Source organism: Dermacentor silvarum, chromosome 1 (genome assembly GCF_013339745.2).
Source record: "Dermacentor silvarum isolate Dsil-2018 chromosome 1, BIME_Dsil_1.4, whole genome shotgun sequence".
Taxonomy (NCBI): Eukaryota; Metazoa; Arthropoda; class Arachnida; order Ixodida; family Ixodidae; genus Dermacentor; species Dermacentor silvarum.
This window is the reverse complement of record NC_051154.1, coordinates 206,809,587-206,822,376: the sequence shown is the minus strand read 5'-3', so window position 1 is coordinate 206,822,376 and position 12,790 is coordinate 206,809,587. Positions and strand designations below refer to the sequence as shown.

General features: G+C 47.0%; 2 protein-coding genes across 2 annotated transcripts in view; both read left to right on the top strand.

The window, feature by feature from the left end:
* LOC119436688 (60S ribosomal protein L28) overlaps positions 1–12,790 on the top strand; it is a 420,941-nt gene that overhangs the window by 257,806 nt on the left and 150,345 nt on the right. The gene's annotated exons all lie outside the window — the stretch shown is intronic.
* The window catches only part of LOC119436689 (putative methyltransferase C9orf114), a 40,251-nt gene that overhangs the window by 11,104 nt on the left and 16,357 nt on the right, over positions 1–12,790 (top strand). The window contains exon 6 of the mRNA XM_037703652.2: positions 4,046–4,308. Coding sequence (XP_037559580.1) covers positions 4,046–4,308 — 263 coding nt within the window. The remainder of the gene's footprint in view (positions 1–4,045; positions 4,309–12,790) is intronic.

Sequence of the window (12,790 nt, the reverse complement as noted above, 5' to 3'; positions counted from 1 at the left end):
ATTGCAAATACAGCTGAATTCACTTTTAACAAAGCTGTCATGCAGCGTTCATTTGTTGCCGTAAAGGTAATTTCTTTGATAATGGCACCACAGAAAAAACACAAGACTGAAAAAAAGACAGTGAACACAAGCACCAATTTCAGTCTGAACAGACAATATATAGCAACATGCGGTCATAAAAAGTAAAAAAATGAGTGATGTTATCCATTCAAGAACAGTTGTTCGTGCATATTCAAATGATGGATGATTGATGCATGATTGAAGCCGTTATTTTTGCATATGTGCTAGCCCTCAATGACCTCCCATGTCTGGTCATGGTGCCTTGCTAAAACGCGAGCCTTATGGAATGAAAGTGCACAACCACTTTTTCTTGCAATGTGAAGCCCGTTTTATCAGGCTCGTGTTTTAGTCTGGCATCATGACCAGACAACACGGGAGATCATTGAGGCTTGGCATGTAGGCATAGATAACTGTATTAGTCATCCATCACTTGCATCACATGAAAAAGAATCTCTTGAATGGATAACATCACTAATATTTTACTTTGTATAACCACATGTTACTATGTATTGTTTGCTTTTGATTAAATTTTTGGTTAAGAGTCGGTGCTTGTGTTCGTTGTCTTCATTTCAATGTTATTTTTCTGTGGCACTGTTATGCAAGAAATGAAGCCATACCAACTTTCCCAGCTTTTAGTACATCTGAACTGGAGCCTCAGAGTTTGTAATAAGTGGACTGCCCCGGATAAAATCAACAAAGTTAGTGCCAGACATTTATTTGGGGGGCTTGTGGTTATGTCTATCTTCTGAGTCAGTGACGGTGATATTAAGTTTATTCATTGTGGAAATACGCTGCCTCTGTAGATCTTTGCTGTATTGTATGTATGCATGTATTAGTACAAGCTGAATAGACAGTGTAGTTCACAGAAGTGGGCACACTTCCATATTTACGGACTTTCCCAAATTTTTTGTAAGACGTATGAATTTAGGTTCGTTCTACAAATTTACAAATATTACGTCAAATTTTATGATAATAAGGTGTTGAAAAATAAGACAGCGTAACATTGGAAAAAATGCATACAAAAAAGAACTCGTAATGGTACCCACGCTGCTCTCTTCGTGGCAGCCCTAGACATCATATGCCTGAGGGGTAGTTGCTTCGAACAAGTTTCTAAAACAGGCCTAATCAGCAACTGCACATCTGTTAAACAAGTTACTGTGCTCTAAAAATAATGTGTTGCTTGTCAGCCTGTGCTGTTCCATGTTTATTGCTGCTTGTGTTCTATGTCTAAATGTAAATCATCATTAATAAAGTGTATTTGTATCCCACACAAGGTGTATGCTCAGGGCAAACATAAAAAATGCATGGTATCCCCCCTTTGTCCCCCTTGTCGTGTCTGCGAGATTTTACCAATTTTAATCTTCAAAGCCTGGAAGTTATGCTGATGTAGGGTCACTGGCTCTAAATCCTCATTGCTCTTACCATTTGGTTTAATGGCACTGAAACGTACGTTGGAGTACTTCAGATTAGCTGTGCACCAACTCGGCCAACATAGTACACTGCCAAACCTGAAACTTCACGTGATCCTCTCCATCTGTGCATGGTTTACAACATCGTGACAAATGTCATGCCAAGATGCTACATGCAAACATGATGCATAATGCCTGCAGTCACAGCAACTGATATCACATGACACCAAAAGTTTCCAAAGGGCCGATAATGTGACAAGGCATCTTTTCCAGTTTTTTTCTCTCCTCCTCTAATGTTCTGTCATCCATTGACGTTTTCTATAATTGCTTGGTTGACGTTCTACATTGTTTCCCCCGTACTCTCTTTCCTGGCATTTCATGTCCTACACAATGCCTTAGTGTACAGCAAGGTTACTAACTGTGACCCCTGTTTTGCACATCTGATCTGCAGCATTTGAGGTGAGCGTCACAGTGCTGCCTATGTGTTCACTGTAGCCTAGGTGTAAAGAGATGCTACAATCAGAGCAGTCCCTGGCCTTGGCTGTTACACTAAACCCAGCTGTTGCAACATCACTGCCATTGCTGTAACTGGCCTATTGTACTCATTGATGTTCCTTATATCTGAGTCATTGTACCATTGACCTAATGTAAATTTGGTGCAGCATTGCACTTGCAACTTGTGAGAAAACCTCAGTGTTTTGTATCCATATATAAGCGTCCTTTCTTATTATCATTATCACTCTTTTTTGTCCCTTTTGCGCCATTTCCTTAGAAGAGCAGCCGGTTAGACCACACTGGTTCAAGTAGATCTCTCTGCCTTTCCTGTTAAAGGGTCCCTGAAACGGTTCGGACAAATTTTGTAGACATGTAGGGTGCAGCTACAGTAAAACATTCGCTTCACAATTTAAGTGAAGCGTCTCATATTAAGAGAGATATGGACGATTACAAGTTACCCTCCTCCCTAGCCATGCATTTCCTCCTCAACTCGCTCGCCGAGTGATCGGGGCTAAGCTCCGCCTGCGCTGGCTCTACGTCATGTTGTGACGTACGTTGTCGTCTATTTCCGGTTGTCTTGGAGCCAGCGCGCGAAGGCTCGCCAACCTTTCCGCTAGCCGCCTGGCCATCGATCCCCAGCGAGAGTGATCAAGCAGCGTGCGTTGCGAGCGTTCTGTCGCAGCACCGAGCGTGTCCGGTATTCCGGTAACCACAGGCAGGCTGGGTGTTTTGACGGATATCCAGAGGCGTAAACTAAAGCCCCTCCATACCGCTGTGATGAAGGAGCTTCGTAGACGTATACGTGAGCAGCCTGATCGGCATGCACGGTCCAGCCATCTGGTGGCGCAGAGCTCAAACAGCCAAATACAGATCTAATATTCCTGTAACCAAGTGTAAAACATTTGAAACATTAAAAGACAACGTGTTCAAGATTACGCTCCTGCCAAAAATTTTAGCCAGCAGCAAAGTAGAAAAAACTTGGTTACTGCTTTATTAGCTGTGTGTTTGGTTGAGCTTTGTGCCGCCAGGTGACTGCACCGTGCAAGCAGTTCACGTTTGCGCCTCCGTTTATCACATAAAATGTGGTAAAACGGCCAATACACTTGCGCTTGCGTTTACCTGAATACCGGACACACTAAACTCTATTGTGGCAATCCTTCGACGTGAAGTGACGGCCGCAAACGCGTAGATGCTGGCGCCGTTTGGATACCCATACTACGATGCGCCGCAGCCACTCCGCTCGTCTGCTGCCTCGCAGCAGAGCATGGTGTCGCAGCTTGACATGTCGCCGATCGCTACGTTTGCAGCCCACAATGCAACAAGGGCGAACCGTGGTGTTCGCAAAAAGAAAGAAAGACCAACACTGACCGTGCGGCTCTCCTTAACACGGAGCACGTTGTAACACAAGCAGACGACACTTGCTGTGGGCCAGAAGTGCTTTTTGTGTAGTGATACATGTCCTTGTGCATTCTCTTTCGGTTACTTTCTTTTTATAGAAACAAATTAACTAACATATAAACTATTACATTTTTTATAACATTTGTTCACCATAATGTTGGAAAAATGATCGATGACGCGCCCTGGGCAGCCAATCGGATAGCTGGCCCAGTGACGTATTCTGGGCAAAACACGTCATTGGGGCAAAAAAATCGGCCGCTTGGCGTGCTGCAATCGGTAGCGATGTACATTTTTAAAACCTTATAATAAATTACACGCTTTACGTGGAGCGCTTAGATGCGTCAATTAATGATCAGAAGGACCTACTCTAAGGACTCAGTACATTTGTACACAATCGTCAAAATCGTTTCAGGGTCCCTTTAATAAAACGTCTCTCGAGGCAGTCGTGCAATTTTTTGTTTGTAATGAGTTTATCTGAACTAGGAGCATAATAAGTGTGCCTGGCATTGTACTTGTTTGGAGTTTTTCACCTATGACCAAATAAAAGATGATGTATGCTGTATAATAGAATGCAGCATTTTGATGTTCGAAGTTTATTTTAAAACAGAAGCCTGTATAGGCTCGTGGTCCCATGCTTGTATCAGCATAGTGCATGTGTAGTAATTAGCCTTATTCTTGTGCAGGTGAAGATAGATCGCTGTCTGCAACAAGGAGTACGAGTTACTGTGAAAATGAAAAAAGGGGCCCCTGGCAAAAAGCTGCGAGGTGTTGCTGTGTCGCCATCATGTCCCCGAACAGAGGCAGGCCTCTACTGGGGCTATGAAGTCAGAGTAGCCCGTAGCCTTGGTGCAGTCCTCGCTGAGTGCCCATTCCCAGGAGGCTACGATGTTACCGTGGGCACTTCAGAGCGAGGAACACCTGTAGATGAGGTCCAGTTGCCCCATCGGTAACTATTCATTTTAATGACAATTATGTTTATGCTTTGGGATTTTGCTGTCAATTTATGCTTGAACATGCAGTTTTAGTACAGTATGTAGTAGTTGGTTTTACATTATGCTCGCATTACTTAGGTTGCATTAAAGTTAATGTTCAAAATACATCCAGAGATTATGGTGTTATTGGAAATATATATCCAGCATGGCTCTATCCCATAAACAAGTAATTACATTTCTGTACTGGCACAGAAAGTTTTGCAAAGATTACATTTGTTGGCACACTGTGGTAAAGCGTTGTAATGAAATCAACTTATGTGCCATGAGATTTCACACGAAACAAGTACGCCTTAGTTGCTGTCACTTATGCTGTACTTTTCATCAGAAGTATATCTTTATTTCTTTGCTAACTCTAGGGCTTTTTTTTTCTTGCATGCGTGAGCCATGGAAAATTTTTGTTGAAATGTGGTGCGCCGTCTTTTAGCTCCATGTATTGTAACTAGGGGTGTGCGAATATTGATTTTCGAGACCGAATCAAATATGAATCGAATAGTGCCAGAGTCAAATTAATTGAATCAAATATTGAATAGTTTTCAATAATGAACAGCCGTTATCACAATTAATATAAAATTATGTTCACGTTCTACTATTCTTAAATTTAGCAAGTTGCTGTCATTACATGGTACGTTATGAAGCGCTTATTAAAAGCGCGATGGAGCATTAGGAGAAAACTAGTTTCTTCGCATGCACAGGACTCTTCAGAGTGTGAATGGTCGCTGTATAGCCTGTAAAGTATGGCTACCTTAGCGACATAGCCTGCTCCTTTGTGCAAGTTCTTGTGTTTTATGTCTATAGTATGCCCACTGGGGTGAAAGTTAACATACTTTTTCTCCAATTTATGTATAACTGGTCGCAGTTAACGCTTTGAAATATTCAAAATGTATTAGAAATATATTCCCATTTACAAATAGCGACTATTTGATTTGAAGACCAAATCGAATATTAGAAAGTTATTCCAAAAGTATTTGAAAAATATTCGCATTTACCAATATAGTGTGTGGGGTCTCACACATGCTCTTGGGACAAAGGAACGACAACACAGTAGTGTAAACAATCAAAAGGGCATTTATTGCACCTTTCATACACTAATACACACTAGCCGAATTACTACCAAAAGTAACGTTCACATGGGCGCGCCACATATCAAGGAAGTCCTATTCACCGCGACCGGATAGCGAGCGAATATGTTCGCCCCATGCTATGACACCATCGCCTAGTAGTTCACGCGTACGGTCACGCGAACGGTGGCATGTTCGAACGATCCGTGTTCGTCCATACCGGTGCCCTCCTCTTAGCCACGCGAGACGGTCTTGCGAAGCGTGGATCGGCGCACGCGCGGGACGTCCGCAACGCTCACCGACCCCAACCTGAAGAGCCAGCGCCTTCGACGTTTTTCTCCCAAGTCGCCCCGCCGTTCGGTGGCATTAGGATCGCGACCCTCGCGCCATCTCTCGCAATGCGCCGCAACTCCGCCGCTGTAAAGCTACGTGGCCAAGCTGGATTACGGGAGCCATGCGGGGAAAACAACATCAGGGGACGCATGAGAGTGGCGCATCCCCACAAGTGAAAATTCAATTCAAAGACTGAATCGAATGGGACACTATTCAATAGCTGCCAAGTCTTCCAGATTATCCGGGAGAGTACCGGATTTTGACCATTTCTTCCGGTTGTACGGTTAACTGGAAAAAAAAATCTCCCATAAATTGCAGTTGTGCCCCGTTTCTATCCATGTACTGCACTTTGTCTGGCGACATAAGCAAAAAAAAAAATCCAGCCCAATCCAATTCAGTTTGAAGTCCATTGCACATAATGTTGTTAAGAAAGTACAGTTAAACCTGCTTATAACGAACTTCCATATAACGAATTCCTGGATATAACGAAGTTTTTGTATTCCCCACCATGACTCCATAGAAGCACATGTATTTGAGACCTCTACGTAACGAAGTGGCAGCGGGAGACCCCCGGGAAATAACCAATTTTTCCCGCCGACAACCTAGAGATTTCGCCCCAAATCTTGTCATTTTTGCGCGAGCAGCAGCCGGAAACACCTTGTCCGTCGTGACGGAATGCGAAGCGGCGGCGTCGCACTTGGCGCGCTCGAATTCACGGCGGCTGCGAGGCGAGAGCGAGCGCACGTGTGCGTGCGTGTGAGCGTGCGCGAGGCGGGCCTGCATCCCTCGACCCGGCGATCTTGCCGCCGCAGGCGTGACCTTTCCCCCTCCCTTCATTCAAACCTGATCCCGCCCCTTGCTGCAGCTGGTCCCGCCCGCCAAGCCAGCACTCTCCTTTTCCTGTTGATGTTGCCGAAGGAAAAAAAAATTTTTTTTTTCAACGCGCGGGCAGCGCCACTTTTTTATTACTGCGCAAGTCTCTGCGCTTCACTAACTTGACACTAGGGGACACTATACGTCGCTACGACGCCATCGTGCCGCTCTATCTTCGTTTCTGACGCCTCGCACTTGTGCAAAATGACGCGTCCACGCATCCAGTACCTGGTATGACATTCCAAGGATGAGTGCTTCGACAAAGAAACGCAAGGTATTGACCTTGTCTGTAGTTCGCTTTGAAGATAAGCCCGTGCGGGCGCACACTTTTTCCACATCGCAGATCGCTTTCAAGATACGGCGGCCGCCGCCAAAGTTAACGCCTCCCTTTCTCGCCTTCCCCGCCGTGCCTAGCGTGGAAGCGCGCTTCCGCACCCCCCCCTCCCCTTCTCCCTCGGGATTGAGTCGGCTGACCCCCGCAAGCTTTCACTCGCACACACAGCGTACAGCGCGCGGCGACGATGTTGCCGTGTTTGGACTTTACACGGAATCTCAAAGCGACGTCCACGGTGACAGCACAAATGCGCTTCGCAATAAAGTGTGCCTCTGCGCGGTTACTACTCCGACGATGACAGCGAATTCACACCCCCTACTGGCAGCTTCTCTGCGTTACCGGGAACTTATCTCGAAGGCCATGCTTTTGTGCGCGGCAATCGGCAACAGCTGTACGAGCAGGAAAGAGGTCATGGTGGCCATGTTGTAAGTTCCCTATCGCTTATCGCTGTCGTCTGGGCGTCGCAACTCGAGAATCGAACGTCTGCGCACATGAGATTTTGCCGATTTTGTGCCTGTGCGTGTAGAACAAGAAAAATAGTACGCACTAACCGTTTGGTGGGCAATGAGCGACTACGGCTTAAGCGGTCAGCCAATACATGGGGTTCAATGTAGGCTGCGTGGGCGAATCTTCGTGACTACGTTTAAACCGCAATTACGCATTACGCGAGTACGTGTTAACGAGGTTTGACTGTACTATCCTTACTTCGTATAGCTGTCTGCTAATTTGCTGTCGCAATCGATGCTTCGCCTTTTGGGTGAAAATGGGACTTTTTTTGTTCATTTAGTGTATTGGGAGTGAATCTTGAGCGATAGTACATACGGTAAGTGTTTCGTTTTCTAATTTTCGTGCCGAACCTGCATATAACGAAATCCTCTTTATAACAAAGTTTCTCGGGAATTTGTCAGTTTTGTTATATCCAGGTTTAACTGTAGTAGGGAAAGCCTATATTTGTTATTTTGTTAACCTTTATAAGACTGGAGCACTGCTCTTCACGCTGACGGGGTAGCTGGCTGCCCTAGTGGCCCTAGTCTCATTCAGTTAGCAAACGAATGCCGCATTCCGCATCTAGGAACACTAGACTCTCCATCGCTCTCTTCAGCATTGCGTAGGCCTATTGTCAGTCACAGGTTTAAGCAAGGAGCGTGAGTGCAAAAAGTACCTTCAAGTATTTTTAAAGCACTACACAACTGAAGTGATGCTGGGTATTTTGTCGATACCACACAGTGCGAGCAGCAGTTTGTTGTGACAAAGACGAGAACACAGTTCTGCTCATCCTGATAAGATGCTGGGAAACGCCCTCCTCGCAAAATGTCAACGAAATGGAATTTGTTACAATCAGATATACTCGCAGAACTTTTTAAGAAGGCAATATCAACAGCAACAAAATACTTGCAAAAGAGTTCTTGATGTTCATCTGGTCAAATGTAAATCTCTTAAATAAAAGCCTAAGCAATGCAAGTTACAGTAAAACCTCGATAATTCGAAGGTCGCCGGACCACGAAAATTCTTCGAATTAAGCGGATTTTCGAATTAACCGAAATGCATAAAAAAAAAGAAAACAAGCAAGAACTTGCCGCAAAAAGAAACCAGCTTTATTTTCCATGTCCGAGAAAGATTATTCGGAAGTAAGCACTGATGCGGGATTACTTAGGGCGGTAGTTCGCCGCCCCTAGTGCCATGCTCTCCAGCTGGCTCACAGCACGTAGCATACAAATATCACCTGCACTGCACTCAACAAAGTTGCGAACGATGTTCACGGAATCGATAACTGCCGCGAAAGCGGGCGTGGGGGTGTTTGACTTCAAAAATTTGGACTTGATGGATATACCGGACTTCAAAAATGCACCGTCAGGGTTCCCATTGAGTTCATGCATTTTCGCACCCAATTTTTCGGACGAATTGAGACCCCAAAGGTCGATTTCCCGGACTAAAAATCACTCTTTCCCGGACTAAAAATCACTCTTTCCGAGCCACACTACCCAATCTTGGAGGCCGCCATGTTGGATTTTGCACTGGCTTGGATTCCAGTGGCTCGCTGTATAGCCTCCAAGATTGGAAGGTGCGCGCTATCAATAGAGAGCTCGCGCCATCCTCCTGTCTCGAAGGCCATGGCCACTCTTCCTTGGCTGATAAAACGCTCCAGAGTACTGCACTTTGTCTTTTTCCTTTCTAGTATATGCGCTCTGCACTATCCTTTTCACCATTTATTGTAGGATGCTTCTTTATTGCCGCGCGCCCGCCATATGTGCGAGTGACAGCGCGCGGGGGACGCGCGCTTTCATGGAGAGCGAACGCACGGCGGAGCGTAAACGCGACTTCCTCCCTCGCGCGAAAGGCCGTTGGGGGGGGGGGGACTTCTACTCTTCTAACAACTGCGTACTTAGCGCCGGAGCGGGTTCTCGCGCGCACCGTATCTTGAAAGCGATCTCCAGACGGCCCTGACCTATGCGCTGTGTTTTCGCCGCAGAAGCGATAGACCGCACGAACCTTCGCTCGCTGCTGCGGCGCGCTGACTCCACGCTTGCTAACTCGGCGAGGTTTTTAAAGTTTCGGTTGCTATTTTGAACACGGCGTGTACATTGAGCAGGTGTCTCGGAGACCCATGTCTCAGTGATTGGCGCTACCTCCTGTGCCTTCGTTAGAGCTAAGCGGTGCGAAGCTTGTTTCTTGGATCTCCATGGTGAACTCCCTTGGCGGAGATCGCCAACGCGGTGACGTTCGTGTCGACTGTAGACGGAGACAACGTCACTGCTGCGCAAGGAAGTCTATCCCCTCCAAGCGTAGTATGAGGCAGGGCATTATTAGTTTTTTAAGCCGCACTAATAATTTTCTTTGCCTAACGAGTTTTTTGGACTATTTTTCAGTCCCCACGAGCTCGGAAAATCGGTTGGCGACTGTACGGAGTGCCCTAACCTAACCGCCGCACATTGCTACCAGCCGGAAACTTCGAATTATCCGAATAGAGCCACGCGGGCCATTCAAATTATCCGGTTGAATTTGCATTGAGAATGACGGGACCGCTCAAATTCTTCGAATTAACCGAAATTTCGAATTAACCGAGTTCGAATTATCGAGGTTTTACTGTATCTTTGTGCAGGTGCACTGCTGTCAGTCCTTGAATAGATAGTTGTCGGGAGGGAAAGGGGTACGGAGGGAAGGGGGTACCCCCTACCCGTCCTGGGTCAGGAAAGCTCCCGGATTTGGTTGCTCCGAACTTGGCAGGTATGCTATTCGATTCATTATTTGAAAGTTTTGAATATTCGCACACTCCTAATTGTCACATCACCTACTACAATTAAACCTTAATATTAGGGGCATGTGAATATTCGAAACTTTTGAATAAAGAATCAAATACTAGTCACTATTCGTAAATGCAAATGTTTTTCTAATACTTTTCGAATATTTCAAAATGTGAACTGTGCCCAAATAAACATAAAATTGGAGTAAGTGTATGGTAAATGTTCACCCCCGTGGGCATAGCATAGACATAAAACAAGGGAACGGGCGTAGTGGAGCAGGCTACATCATTTTGGATGCCATACTTAACAGGCTGTACAGCTATGATTCGCACTCTCTGAAGAGCCCTGTGCATGCACGGGAACCTGGCACGGTGTGCCAGGTTGCCACGTATCATGCGGGAACGTTTTTGCAGCTACAACATAACAGTGGGGATTTTAATGCATGGGATTCTATGCGAGCTGCACCGGCACTGAGCAAAAATGACGTAGCAGCCGGGAAAACACAGCACAAAGGAATGTAAGAGCGGGGTTCTACTGTGTAAAGTCGAAGTACGGCAAGATCCTGTCGTGGGCGGGCCCCGCGCGCTGCATGCTGTGGGTGTGATAAAAAGCATGCGAGAGTGAGCCGAGAAGACCGGTCGTTTTCCTGTATGCGCAAGGTGGCGGGCGGGTGAGGGCAGGTTAGGGCGCGTCTCCTCCTCTATCCTGGCAGTGGTTGTTCATGGCTGTCGGGACATACGCAGTTTGTGCACCCTATCCTGGGGGTAATCTGCGGCAGATGCTAAGACTGGTGGCTTCATGTGTGCAGTCTGGAGGTCTGGAGGTGTTTAGTGCTGGAGGTCACATAATCTTGAGTTTCAGAGATACGTTGAAGTGAAAGGCAGATGAAGCGTTCACTCCCCTCTGCCTACACTATTCATCATGCCAGAGTTGTGGCAGCAAGTGTTCGCGGTCATCGAGTGCGATCTGTTCATGTTTGCCTGTGCACTTTTTAATTTCATTATTAAGCGAATGTTTACTGCAATTTATACGGCCGACAAAACTACAAACCTTCATGTTGTTGTCTAATACTTTACTATCGCCATCAATGCTTCACCTTTCAGGTGAAACTGCAACTTTTTGCTCATAGAACCAATACAGTTAAACCTGCTTATAACGAACCTCCATATAACGAATTCCTGGATATAACGAAGTTTTTCTATTCCCCGCCGTTACTCCATAGAAGCACATGTATTTGAGACTTCTACGTAACGAAGTGGCAGCGGGAGACCCCCTCGAAATAACGAATTTTCCCCGCCGACAACCTAGAGATTTTGCCCCAAATTTTGTCATTTTTGCGCGAGCAGCAACCGGAAGCACCTTCTCCGCCGCGACTGAATGCGAAGCGAGCGCACGTGTGCGAGGCGGGCCTGCATCCCTCGACCCGGCGATCTTGTCGCCGCGGGCGTGACCTTTCCCCCTCCCTTCATTCAAACCTGATCCTGCCGCTTGCTGCAGCTGGCCTAGCCCGCCAAGCCGGCACTCTCCTTTTCCAGTTGATGTTGCCGACGCGCTGGCAGATGCTGTGACACATCACACTCGATGAGCGTGGACACGCGCTGTCAAACGCTGCGCTTCAGAAGCGAGAGAAGTGACCCTCGTGCTGTTGTCTATCGCTTCAACGCAAACTGAGCGCCGAGAACACACAGCACGTACAAAGCTACGAGCCGCCAACGCACCTACACTGTCTACACTCTGCCCCAACGCAGATCGCTTTCAAGATATGGCCCGCGCGACCGTGCGCCGCCGTGCAGTACGCAGTTGATGCCAGAGTACAGTACAACGGTGCCCGCTATCCCTCCCCCCTCGCTCCCTCGCCGGTGCCTCGAGCACAGCGGAAGAAGGTGCGCTTCCTCCCTGCTCTTCTTTCTTGCGCGCGCGAGATTTAGACACGGTCGTCGGCTCCCCTCGCACGTTTTCACTCGCACATACAGCATACGGCGCGCGGCGACTGTGTTATCGCCCTTGGACTTTATACAGAACATCTATGAGCCAAAACCAATTATAGGGCCACAACGCGTCATAGACACTATCTTTAGAAAGCAAATACGGATCTCAAGGGCCATACTTTTGCTGGCGGAAACCGAAAATATGTCATAGTTGTCGCCCCCGGCACTTTGAGCGGCCAATGCCATCGTCAAGCCACCAAGCCAAGCGACATGAAAAGTCAAAATGGCCGCTCGGGCCAGCGCGGGCTGGCAGTTTGCAATGTATGATGCGGAAACGGTCCCACAGTTGCGACGCAACAGCGGGGTTACCAATGCATTGGGTTTTATGGGAACTGTGCCAGGACCGGCCGAAAACTACATAACAGCCGGCAAAACGCAGCACCCGGAAACGTAACAGCGGGGTTCTACTGTAACACTATACGACGCTACGACGCCATCGTGACGCTCGCTCTTCGTTTCCGATGCCTCGCGCTTGTGTGAAACGACACGCGTCCATGCATCCAGTACCTGGTGTGACATTCCAAGGATGAGTGCTTCGATGAAAACGGAAAACGGGTGTGCGTTACAATTGAGGGCGCGTTAGAATCGAGTAAATACGGTAAGCGTTT